The sequence below is a fragment of the Oryzias latipes genome, chromosome 2, assembly GCF_053564925.1.
Source record: "Oryzias latipes strain Hd-rR chromosome 2, Olatipes_Hd-rR_3.1".
NCBI lineage: Eukaryota > Metazoa > Chordata > Actinopteri > Beloniformes > Adrianichthyidae > Oryzias > Oryzias latipes.
Genome location: NC_136238.1, coordinates 38,191,232 through 38,203,496, shown reverse-complemented (window position 1 = coordinate 38,203,496; position 12,265 = coordinate 38,191,232). Strand labels below are relative to the sequence as shown.

The 12,265-nt window shown below is 41.5% G+C and overlaps 1 protein-coding gene across 7 annotated transcripts in view; it reads left to right on the top strand.

Moving 5' to 3' along the window:
- Positions 1 to 12,265, top strand: part of LOC101165030 (uncharacterized) — a 103,436-nt gene that overhangs the window by 14,571 nt on the left and 76,600 nt on the right. For all 7 annotated transcript variants that reach the window (XM_078933938.1, XM_078933937.1, XM_023961723.2 and 4 more), the window contains 14 exons: positions 421 to 1,184; positions 1,280 to 1,475; positions 1,559 to 1,630; positions 1,851 to 2,487; positions 3,715 to 3,935; positions 4,010 to 4,201; positions 6,562 to 6,719; positions 6,797 to 7,036; positions 7,417 to 7,562; positions 7,689 to 7,846; positions 8,197 to 8,380; positions 8,466 to 8,643; positions 8,742 to 8,937; positions 9,027 to 9,546. In XM_078933938.1, coding sequence (XP_078790064.1) covers positions 421 to 1,184; positions 1,280 to 1,475; positions 1,559 to 1,630; positions 1,851 to 2,487; positions 3,715 to 3,935; positions 4,010 to 4,201; positions 6,562 to 6,719; positions 6,797 to 7,036; positions 7,417 to 7,562; positions 7,689 to 7,846; positions 8,197 to 8,380; positions 8,466 to 8,643; positions 8,742 to 8,937; positions 9,027 to 9,546 — 3,862 coding nt within the window. The remainder of the gene's footprint in view (positions 1 to 420; positions 1,185 to 1,279; positions 1,476 to 1,558; positions 1,631 to 1,850; positions 2,488 to 3,714; positions 3,936 to 4,009; positions 4,202 to 6,561; positions 6,720 to 6,796; positions 7,037 to 7,416; positions 7,563 to 7,688; positions 7,847 to 8,196; positions 8,381 to 8,465; positions 8,644 to 8,741; positions 8,938 to 9,026; positions 9,547 to 12,265) is intronic.

Here is a 12,265-nt window from a genome sequence, read left to right as displayed (position 1 = left end):
CAACTAATGAGGCAAGTAAAATTTAAAATTGAAGTAACATTAAAGTCAGCACGTAAAATTATTATGCTCTGATAAGTGCTAACTTAGTAAATAATGATAGATATGACAAATAAGCCCCAATATTAACAACTTTCTTTACTGTCACCTAACACGTCACATGCATTGCCACTCAAAAGCCTGGATGGTTTAAGATGACAACTGAACACATTGACATTGAACACCCTCCTTTTTTTTTCTCACCAAACATTTTCCTGTTGCCTCATTCCCTGTTGCTTACTACAGGCAACCAACACACAAAATACTTTGAATAAGAACTGCGCCCTCTAGAGGCCTGGAAATAGTAAATGAATGATCCAATATAAGATCACTGCCCTTGTTTTATTTTTACATGTTCTGTTTGTGTTTTGAATGCACTTGCAGGTGGTGACATGGAAGTCAAGGACGAGAAGATAGATGACCTTGGACTTAAAATGGTTGACGTGGCGTGTGCAGGTGGTGACATGGAAGTCAAGGACGAGAAGATAGATGACCTTGGACTTAAAATGGTTGACGTGGCGTGTGCAGGTGGTGACATGGAAGTCAAGGACGAGAAGATAGATGACCTTGGACTTAAAATGGTTGACGTGGCGTGTGCAGGTGGTGACATCGAAGTCAAGGACGAGAAGATAGATGACCTTGGACTTAAAATGGTTGACGTGGCGTGTGCAGGTGGTGACATGGAAGTCAAGGACGAGAAGATAGATGACCTTGGACTTAAAATGGTTGACGTGGCGTGTGCAGGTGGTGACATCGAAGTCAAGGACGAGAAGATAGATGACCTTGGACTTAAAATGGTTGACGTGGCGTGTGCAGGTGGTGACATGGAAGTCAAGGAAGAGAAGATAGATGACCTTGGACTTAAACTGGTTGACGTGGCATGTGCAGATGGTGACATGAAAGTCAAGGAAGAGAAGATAGATGACTTTGGACTTAAACTGGTTGACGTGGCGTATGCAGATGGTAACATAGAAGTCATGGACGAGAAGATAGATGACCTTGGACCTAAACTGGTTGACGTGGAGTATGCTGGTGGTGACATGAAAGTCAAGGACGAGGATGATGATGCTCCTGTGACACCTTCGATGCCTCAAATGCAAAGCTCTCTGTCAAGTGACATGGACATCATGCCATACACACCTTCCCAAGTATTTGTATTCTTCCAATGAGCTTAAATGCCTACAATATGCTCTTTAGGTTTCAAGCACATTCCCCTGATTTGATGTTTTTCTCTCTTTTCAAGGCCTCTCCAAAGGTGATGGGTTTATCAAAGAGAGGAGCAAAGAGGAAAATGAATATGAGTGGCTACATTCTTTTCAGCAGCAAAATACGGCCTTTCGTCAAAGCTCGGCACCCAGACCTTTCGTTCGGAGAGCTGAGTCGATTAGTAGGCACAGAGTGGAGGAACCTCGAAGCTTCCAAAAAAGCAGTGTTTGAAGGTGTGTAACTGATGAGCAAAATCAGACAATTTTGTTGGTATGAATTACAAAAAATGTCAAAACAATGATTTGAAATATTTCAGAGTGTGCCGCAAAACTTGCGGAACAGCAAGAACCCGAGAGGCCACCCCAAGAGCAAGCTTCCCCTCGAGCAGGTACAGCAGTGGGGGCACTGATGGGGGTAGTGCCTTCGCCTAGCACTATGGGAATGATAAACCAGACTATGCTACCCTTTTTTTGTGTATTTACATTGTCCTGTTTGTTTGTATTTTGACTACACATCAGTAGATATGTTTGCAATAATTACTAGGCCTTGTGACTTGTGGTCTACCTTTTTAAAGCTTTCTAAATCTGAATGACATGTTTTATATTTAGGGAAAATCTACAAATCTACAAAGAACTCCGAATACCTCACCCCTCTTCAGCAGAAGTTGAATGAGCTCTACGATTCAGTGCAAAACTTTACTGACTGCAGAGGTCGTTGTCTAAGCAAGATCTTCCACCATCTTCAAATTCATTCCGAGTTGCCCGACGATAACGCTGCAATCAAGAAACCTATTAACATGGAGCGCATCAGAAGCCATATGGCCACATGCCGTTACCAAGACGTGGATGCTCTGGTAGAGGACTTTGCTCTCATGTTCAACTATGTTTGCATGTACAACGAGCCAGAGTCTCTGATATATCGAGATGCTTTAGTGCTGCATCGGGTTTTACTGGAGACACGAAAGCAGCAAGGAGGGGAAGACTCTGGGCCCCCAGCAGTGAGGCTTCTGGTGAGGGAGCTCATCAGGAACCTCTTTGTTTCTGTAATGAGCCACCAGGACGAGGAGCGTCGATGCTATAGTGACTCGCTGGCCAAGATTCCTGCTGTGGATCCTGCTGCCCCTGAGAAACCACCTCTCAACTTTGAAATAATCCAAATGAACGTGGAGCGTGGTCACTACAGGAGGCTGGACGTCTTTCAGGAGCACATGTTTGAAGTGTTGAAGAAGGCAAGGAGGCTACACAGGTATGACAACCTTTGAAAAAGGAATTAAAGAGGAGGTGGTATAGTGTTATGTTTGAACCCTGAAATGTGGCAGAAGGTTGAAAAGTTAAGGGGGCTGAATACTTTTCAAGGGCCTGTATAAGATTTCTTTTTTTCAACAAATTTACATTTTAAAGAAATCTACTGTTAGAACAGTAGCATCTAGACCTAGGTTTTTGCATCAGTTTATGTAAAACACATGTCGGGAATATCCAAAAGAAGTTTGGTAGCCATCTGTGGCAAACTGTCAAATTCGGGGATTTTCACATTTCTGCACAGAACATATGAAGTGATATATATGGCAAGACATTGCAAACAAAACTTTTTTATGTTGCAAATGAAAATTTTAATTGTTTGCTTTTCAAAAAAACGTTTGTTGCTTTCAAAAATGTTATTTTTTTTGCTTTTTACGTTTAAAACACAAACGTTTTTAGATGCGTTGTGTCTCATCTCGCTTTCTCCCTAGGTTGTGCGTTCATAGTTTGTGTTCATAAGTTTCAGTGTAGCACAGGGGTGGTCAGACTTTTTTGCCGTGTAAGATACTTTTTAAACGACCAAATCTTAAGGATCTATCTATATATACAGTACAGACTTAAAGTAAAAAAAACAAGAAAAACATGCCCCTCTCACCCTCCGTGGGTGGTTACTCCTCCAAGCTGAGTCTCACGTGTGAATGAACCCAGACATGGAGACATGATTTCCGATGCTTTTGTGCTTTTTTTAAATTAAATAAATCTGATCTCTAAACATCCTCTGTGAATTCCGAGCTTGTTAATGAGATAAACACAGACAGAAATGTAAAGGTATCTGCTGTAAATCTAAGTATTTTTACCCATGTCCCATCACGGGCTCCTTACCCCCAGGTGACCTAAACACATAAAACAGTTGCTATGGAAATAAAACCCAGAAACAGAAAAGCAGCCATTTTAAAAAACAGTTTACTGAAATAATCGCATGCAGCTCGGACCAGGTTGGCATATGTGCTAGGGGGAAAGCGGGGCCTGTAGCAGCTGCTCAGCCAGTAAGGGCGAGTTAGAATTGGGCGGCGAGAGCAGGGGCAGGCTGCACCTGTGGGCTAACGCCTAACAACGGCGCTCGGGGTTTGAATAGCGTGTTTTTTTTTAGGATTTGGATGTTGATTAGATTCTGAGCAATAATCAAAGCAGCTCAAATACATACTAATGGTTCTCATGCTTTGTCTTTTTACAGGACAGACTCAAAGATATTTGAAGATGCAGTGGAGCTGCAGTACTTTTTAATCAAGACCAGGGATGAGTTATGCAAGAATGGAGAGATCCTAATGTCCACTGCACTCCATTACACTTTGAAACTCTTACAAAGTGATGTAGATCTGGAAAAAAGAGAGAAAATTCCCAGAGAGATTGAGGAGGATAAGAAAAAAGCAAAAGAGAAACGGGAGAAAAACAAAGGTAGTTGATTTATTATTCATGCATGAAAACACAGGAATCTCTTGTCCTAAAATGTATCTGAAATGTTTCTTCAGATAAAAAAGAGGGAACAACCCATTATGTACAAAGAGATCCCTGGGAACCAAATCCTCTTCTCAAGTATGTAAAGGAATGCTCCTTTGACAACATCACCTACAGCGTGGGAGAATTTGTCTATGTAGAGCCATCAGAAGTGTACTTCAAGCCTCACATTGTCTGCATTGATCGTCTGTGGGAAGACAGCACTGGTAACCCTCTAAGGACTGTTTGTCACAGATATATGTGACATGGCATTACATGTAGAGCACCAGAGTATCATTGGTACAATAACCGAGCTTCTTATTTATAATAGATTGATAGAATTTATGCCAGACTCATAGTCCAAAAGAAGGTGTACACGAACCCACTACATAAAAAAGCACAGTGTCAAGAATACACAAGTTAAGAAGCAGTGTTAGAAAAATTACAATAATTCATAAAAAAATACATTAATTAAAAGAGTGTTAATTCTGAGGGACAAACGGCTCACTACCACTCGCCCTCCTTGGCTTATTTAAAAGCACCCTAAGAGCCTCATTGTACACCACCTGCAGCTTTCTCATACTGGTACTTTTATAGTTTGTCCACAGATGAGCTGTATACAGAGGAGGACAAAATGTTTAAATAACACCACCTCGACTCCTTACGCATACCAAACTTGAGAGAAAGAGTGTTGGCTTTGGCCATATACACCATGACACTTCCTGTAGATATCTGCATCATCTGACAAGTTTTCTGAAATGACATGCCCAAGATACTTAATCGTATTAGTACACACGAGCACAGCATTTGATAGGTCAAAACCAGGTAAATTGTGGTTTTAGTGTTCTTTTGTCCGAGAAATCACAATCAGACTTTTTTGTGCATTTAATGTGATGTCATTATAGCATTACAGCAGTACTTGGACTCAACACAACTATATCGTCAGCATACATCAAATGGTTGACAATTATATCTTCAGCCACACAACAAGTGTGAACAACAAGTGCTTTAAGTTTGAGAGGCAGTTCATCCACAGAAAAGTTAAAAAGAATAGGAGAGAGAATGGTGTATTTAAAAAGTCTGAAACCCTATTTTCCCCATTTGACCTGCATTGTTTGTTGAGCATACCAATATGCCAGAATACACACAACACATTTAGGTACACATCTCTCCACCAGTTTTATAAATAATTTCTTATGATTTACTCTGTCAAAAGCTTTACAGTCATCTAGATAACAGTGAAATAGATAATTTCTTTAAGATCATATATACACATGTCAGGACCCATCTTTTCTTTAAACCCAAATGGATTATCAGTCATTTTTACAAACTCTGTAATCCTGTCCAGCAGGATTATCTCATAGAGTTTTGATAGAAAACTAGCCAGAGCTATCAGTCTGTAATTTTCAGAGCAACCAATTTTTCCAGCTTTGTTTTTATCCCTGCTACTAACATAAGAGTTATCATAGAGTCCGGTTAAAATCCATGAACATTAAAGCTGTAAAACACATGGCAAGTAGTGGGATTACCCTTGCACTGGCGAACTTTACATACTCGGATACCCCCATCCAGTAGCTTTGTTGTTTGACAGTTTTGAGATAGCTTGGTGGACATTTTGCGCTGTGATTACACCAGAGGTATCAGTGTCCTTTGCTACAAACAGATCCCTCTGGACACAGTGAAATATTCTTATATAGTGTTGTCACCATAGTTCTAAAATATTTTCAGTGCCAGAGACCCCATCTACCACACATGGAATTGTTTTAGGGCCAGAAGTATTAACTTTGACTTCTTTTCAGCAGAGTTTTATTTATTTATTTATTTATTTATATATTTATTTTGAATTAGGACATTGCATATTAAACAATGTTTCAGCAGCTGCCTTGACATAAATATGCCAGCTTCATCCGTTGTCCTAAAGCAGGATAAAAGCTTCAACAGTTACATTGACAACGCAATACAATAGCACAATGTTAGTGGTAAAAATATTTACAAAGGTTATCTACAATAAAAAGCAAGTCTAAAAAAGTCAAGAAAAACAACAATAACTAACATCTGCAGGACTGGTTTGTTTTCAGCCATTATTTAAGAGCTGTTTGGAACAAACCAGTCCTGCAGACCTTAGTTATTGTTGTTTTGGATGTTGTTATAACATAGCCATGGAATCAGCTCTCATTGGCTGGTCCTTTTTACAAATAAAACGTATTTCATACATTTCTAAATGCAATTGCTTCTCTAGGAGGAGAAATATTAGTTAATAATTTATCTGAATGTACAGTGTACATCGACACTGCATCTTCTGAGAGTGCTCCAATCCAAATATGAGGAACTTTCATGATTGTAACCTGGCCTCAAAGGTAAACTCAGCATTTGCATCTTAAAAGGAATGTGATAAGCAAATGATAGTTCATAATAATGTTCATAGTAGTCAGAGACGCATGAACATCAGCTGTTGTGACACAATGGTCTAACCAGGAAGTCAAATGCCATGCTTCACTGATGTGTGTACCTATCTTCAGGCAGCAACATTTGAGTTGAGTGTATTCTGCTGTATATTTTTAAATGAATTTATTCTTGTTCCTTGAAGGTGTGATGTGGCTCTATGGCTGCTGGTTAAAGCGGCCAAGTGAAACTATTCACCATGTTTCAAAAACGTTTCTGGAAAAAGAAGTCTTCAAGAGCTACTACTACAACAGAGTGCCCATCAGTAAAGTTCTCGGCAAATGTGTGGTTCTTTCTGTGAAGGTTAGACACCCCCCAAAAAGGTTTCATATGACAATAGAACTGTAGTGAATTTAAGTGTCTTTTTGTGATTCACGTAGGATTACTTCGAAATGCAACCTGAGGGCTTCAAACCTATAGATGTGTATGTGTGTAAGTCCCGCCAAGGTGTTAAAGCCAGGTCCTTCAAGAAAATCAAAGTTTGGAACATGCCACAGAGTCCAGTAAAGTTGGTGCGCCGGGTGGTGCCTCTGCCCGTCGTTTATGCCTCCAGATTTACAGAACCGGACCTGGACAAAGCGTCCTTCTCTCATGCAAACCCCGGCAGTTTCGAGGACAAGGTGAGGTGAAGCACCTGCTTGATTTGATTGTTGTTTTTTTGCAGTTAAATGAGATCAAAGTTTCTTAAAGATTCTTGACATATTTAGTAAACCTTTTAGATTCTGCTAACTTGAGTCTGTGTAAACAAAAGCTATATTTACTATCAAAACTACATGTATGTCACTATTTTTAGGTGTTAACGCATGTTGAGCTGTTTCATGAAGTCTCTGTTGTCCAGACTCTGCCTTAGTAATAAAAACCTATATTTGCTGGAAAAAATAAAATCTGGATGTTAGTGCTTGAGAACTCATATGCTAACATTTAATTCCGGCAGCAAAGAACTCTATTTCAAATTAGAGACTGTCAAGATTTGAATGTTTGTGAATGTTCAACATTTCAGGAGCGAGAGGATGTTCCCATGGAGATAAATGGAGCCGAGCCAGGCTGCCAGTACTTTGAACAGTTATGCTACAATAACATGAGGTTTAAACTTGGAGACTGCGTATATATCCAATCACATGGATTGTCAAAGCCCCGGGTTGCCAGGTTGGTGAAAATAAATATATAGTCAAGAAAAACCTCTGAACAAAAATAGGTTTTAAGAAATGACACTGTTGTAAGTACAATTCTTGATTTGCGATTCCTCATGCAGTTTTACTAACTTGTCTACAGAATTGAGAAGCTGTGGTTGCAGAATGGAACCACCTTCTTCTTTGGACCTATTTTCATTCATCCTGAGGAAACGGAGCACGAACCCACAAAGATGTTTTACAAGAGAGAGGTTTTTCTAAGTCACCTGGAGGAAACCTTGCCCATGACTTGTGTCCTAGGTACGGCACAGCCATATAGCCATCTCTGAATGTGGGCCTTCAAACGTTATTGATAAAAAAAAAGTGCTTTTCATGTTGTCAAAGACCTTTACAAACGAAAGCCAAACATAGGCACAACATTTTGAAATTAAAGCCAACCTCCTCCCCCACCCACCATTGACATTCACCCATACACCCCAAGACCCCAACATAAAGAATACAGGCATGAAAACAGGGCTGGAATTGTAAGAGGAACTTCTAGCTTGGCTCTACTGTGAGGAAACGTTATAATGAAGCCCTGGGGCCAAAATCATGTCATTAAAAAAAAATCTATTTTCCAACTGACTTGGTAACAACACTTGTGTTTCCAGGCAAATGTATGGTGTCCTCCTTTAAGGAGTACCTGTCATGCAGACCTACAGAATACACCGAGGAGGACATCCTGCTGTGTGAGAGCAGCTACATTGAGACAGAGAAACAAGTGAAAAAGTTAGAGGGTCTGAAGCGCTTCTCATATTCTTCCAAAGTGGTGGAGGATGAGATTTACTATTTCAGGTTTGGAAAGTCAAAAAGAACTTCTCCTCTGATCTAAACTGAATTAGGTCCTTCTTTTACCATCTTGTTTTGGTGTTTTGTGTAGAAAACTCTATGAACCACAGAAGGAAGCTTCACCCTTTTTGGACAAGAAGATAGATGAGCTTGAACTTAAATTGGCAGACATGGACGAGGATGAATGTGCTCCTGTGACACCTTCAATGCCTCAAATGCAAAGCTCTCTGTCAAGTGACATGGACATCATGCCATACACACCTTCCCAAGTATTTGTATTCTTCCAATGACCTTAAATGCCTACAATCTTGTGCTCTTTAGGTTTCAAGCACATTCCCCTGATTTGATGTTTTTCTCTCTTTTCAAGGCCTCTCCAAAGGTGATGGGTTTATCAAAGAGAGGAGCAAAGAGGAAAATGAATATCAGTGGCTACATTTTTTTCAGCAGCAAAATGCGGGCTGTCTTCAAAGCTCGGCACCCAGACCTGTCGTTCGGAGAGTTGAGTCGATTAGTAGGCACAGAGTGGAGGAACCTCGAAGCTTCCACAAAAGCAGAGTATGAAGGTGTGTAGCTGATGAGCAAAATCAGACAGTGTAGTTTTGTTGGTATGAATTACAATAAATGTTAAAAACAATCGTTTGAAATATTTCAGAGTGTGCCGCAAAACTTGCGGAACAGCAAGAACCCGAGAGGCCACCCCAGGAGCGAGCTTCCCCTCCTGCAGGTACCCCTGTGGGGGCACTGATGGGGGTAGATGAGCTTGAACTTAAACTGGCAGACATGGAGGATGGACATGATGACATGGAAGACATGGACAAGGATGATGATGCTCCTGTGACACCTTCAATGCCTCAAATGCAAAGCTCTCTGTCAAGTGACATGTACATGATTCCATACACAGAGGAAGACTATAGACCACCGGCAGTGGGTCGTCGGGTCATGGAGCTCCTCAGGAAACTCTATGTTTCTGTAATGAGACACCAGAGCAGGAAGCACCGATGCTATAGTGACTTTCTGGCTGAGATTCCTGCTGTGGATCCTGCTGCCCCTGAAAAACCACCTCTCAACTTTGAAATAATCCGAATGAACCTGGAGCGTGGTCGCTACAGGAGGCTGGACGTCTTTCAGGAGCACATGTTTGAAGTGTTGAAGAAGGCAAGGAGGCTACACAGGTATGACAACCTTTGAAAAAGGAATTAAAGAGGAGGTGGCATAGTGTTATGTTTGAACCCTGAAATGTGGCAGAAGGTTGAAAAGATAAATGTGGCTGAATACTTTTCAAGGGCCTGTATAAGACTTCTTTTTTTCAACAAATTTACATTTTAAAGAAATCTACTGTTAGAACAGTAGCATCTAGACCTAGTTTTTTTGCATCAGTTTATGTAAAACAGGCCCAAAACACTTGTTGGGAATATTCAAAAGAAGTTTGGTAGCCATCTGTGGCAAACTGTCAAATTCGGGGATTTACACATTTCTGAACAGTACATATGAAGTGATGTATATGGCAAGAAATTGCAAACAACACTTTTTTATGTTGCAAATGAAAATTTTAATTGTTTGCTTTTCAAAAAAACATTTGTTGTTTTCAGAAATTTTATTCTTTTTGCTTTCTAAACATATTTTTTACCCTTGCAACACAAAAGTTTTCAGATGCGTTGTCTCATATCGCTTTCTCCCCATCTTTTGCTTTCATAGTTTGTGTTCATAAGCTTCAGTGTAGCACAGGGGTAGGCACATTTTTTTGGCATGTAAACTACTTTTTAGACGGCCAAATCTTAAAGATCTACCTATATATAAAAAATGGCGTATACTTGTATAGCGCTTTTTTACCTACGAGGACAAAGCGCTTTTACAGTCACAGTCCCATTCACCCATGCACACTCACATTCACACACTGGTGGCCGCTACGCTGCCAAACACACCTGCCACCAGAGGCAAGGTGGGGGTTCAGTGTCTTGCCCAAGGACATTTCGACTCATGGGTGTGCAAGGCAGGAGTCGAACTTGCAATCTTACGATCATGGGTCGACCGCCCTACTGTTGCACCACGGCCATATACAGTGCAGACCAAAAGTAAAAATTAAAATACACGCCCCTCTCACCCTCCACGGGTGGTTTCTGCTCCAATCTCGGGTCCTCTACCAGAGGCCTGGGAGCTTGAGGGTCCTGCGCAGTATCTTAGCTGTTCCAAGCACTTTTCCGGACTGAGAGGTCTGAGGTCTTTTCAGGTATCTGTTGTAGCCACTCCTCCAGCTTGGGGGTTACTGCCCCGAGTGCTCCAATTACCACAGGCAGCACTGTCACCTTCACTTTCCAGGCTTTCTCCAGTTCTTCTCTGAGTCCCTGGTATTTCTCCAGTTTCTCATGTTCCTTCTTCCTGATGTTCCCATCGCTTGGCACTGCCACATCCACCACAACGGCTTTCCTCTGTTCTTTATCCACCACTACAATGTCTGGTTGGTTCGCCATTACCATTCTATCAGTCTGGATCTGGAAGTCCCATAGGATCTTTGCCCTTTCATACTTTCGGGGGTGTTTCCCATTTTGACCTTGGGGTTTCCAGTCCATATTCTGCACACATGTTCCTGTATATTATTCCAGCCACTTGATTGTGGCGCTCCATGTATGCTTTACGTGCCAGCATCTTAGATCCCGCAGTTATGTGCTGGATTGTTTCAGGTGGCACTTTTCACAGCCTACTACACCTTGGGTCTTTTCTGGTGTGGTAGATCCGAGCCTCTATTGCTCTGGTGCTTAGGGCTTGTTCTTGAGCTGCCAGGATGAGCGCTTCAGTGCTGTCTTGTAGGCCAGGCCTTTCTAGCCATTGGTAGGACTTCTTGATATCAGCCACTTCAGTTATGGTCCGGTGGTACATCCCATGCAGGGGTTTGTCTTCCCATGAGGATCTGTCCTCCCATGAGGATCTGTCCTCCCATGAGGATCTGTCCTCTGGCACTGTATCCTCTGCTCTCCATTGGCTGAGACATTTACTGAGCACACTGTCAGTTGGGGCCTTGAGCTTGATGTACTCATGCATCTTGGATGTTTCATCCTGGACAGTGGCTTCCGCACTCCTTAGTCCTCGGCCTCCTTTCTTGCGGCTATCATACAGTCTCAGGGTGCTGGATTTGGGATGGAACCCTCCATGCATGGTGAGGAGCTTTCGTGTTTTAACATCTGTGGTCTGTATCTCGTCCTTTGGCCATCTTATTATTCCTGCAGGATATCTGATAAGTGGCAGTGCGTAGCTGTTTATTCCACGGGTCTTGTTCTTGCCATGGAGCTAGCTTCTCAGGACTTGCCTTACTCGTTGGAGGTAATTTAGCTGTTGCAGCTTTCCTTTTTTGCCTGCTCCAATGATCAAATTGTTTGAGTGATCTTCACAAATTTAAACACCCATTTCACAAGCTTATGTCCAAAACCACAACTGAAGTTTTGTTGACACTTGACCTTGAAAGTGGCCGCCATCTTAACATTTTTGAAGAACATTAGCTTATAGACTTGTATTACATCTTAACCTTAATGTAATGATAAACATCTAGAAACTTGTTGCTTTATGCTGTGTTGCCCCACCCGCCCCTCCTTCCCCGTCTCTCTAACATCCCTCTCTCTTCTTCCCTCCTTTCCTTTTCTGTCCGGTCCAACACAAAAGATTTTCAAACATGATTAAAATGAAGAAAGTTTGGCCTCTATTACAGTAGGAGTTTATTCAGACATACCTCTGGTTTGTCAGAAGATTCATAACCCCTGTTGTTAAAGTAAAATATGTCCAACGCAAGAGGCCCTCAGTTCTCATCTGTCTGCCCAGCTGTTGGACAGGACAAGTTAAAAAGAAGAAAAGAAAATTAGCTTTGGCACCAGCTACAAATTTAAAGTCCTACTAGGGATTTCA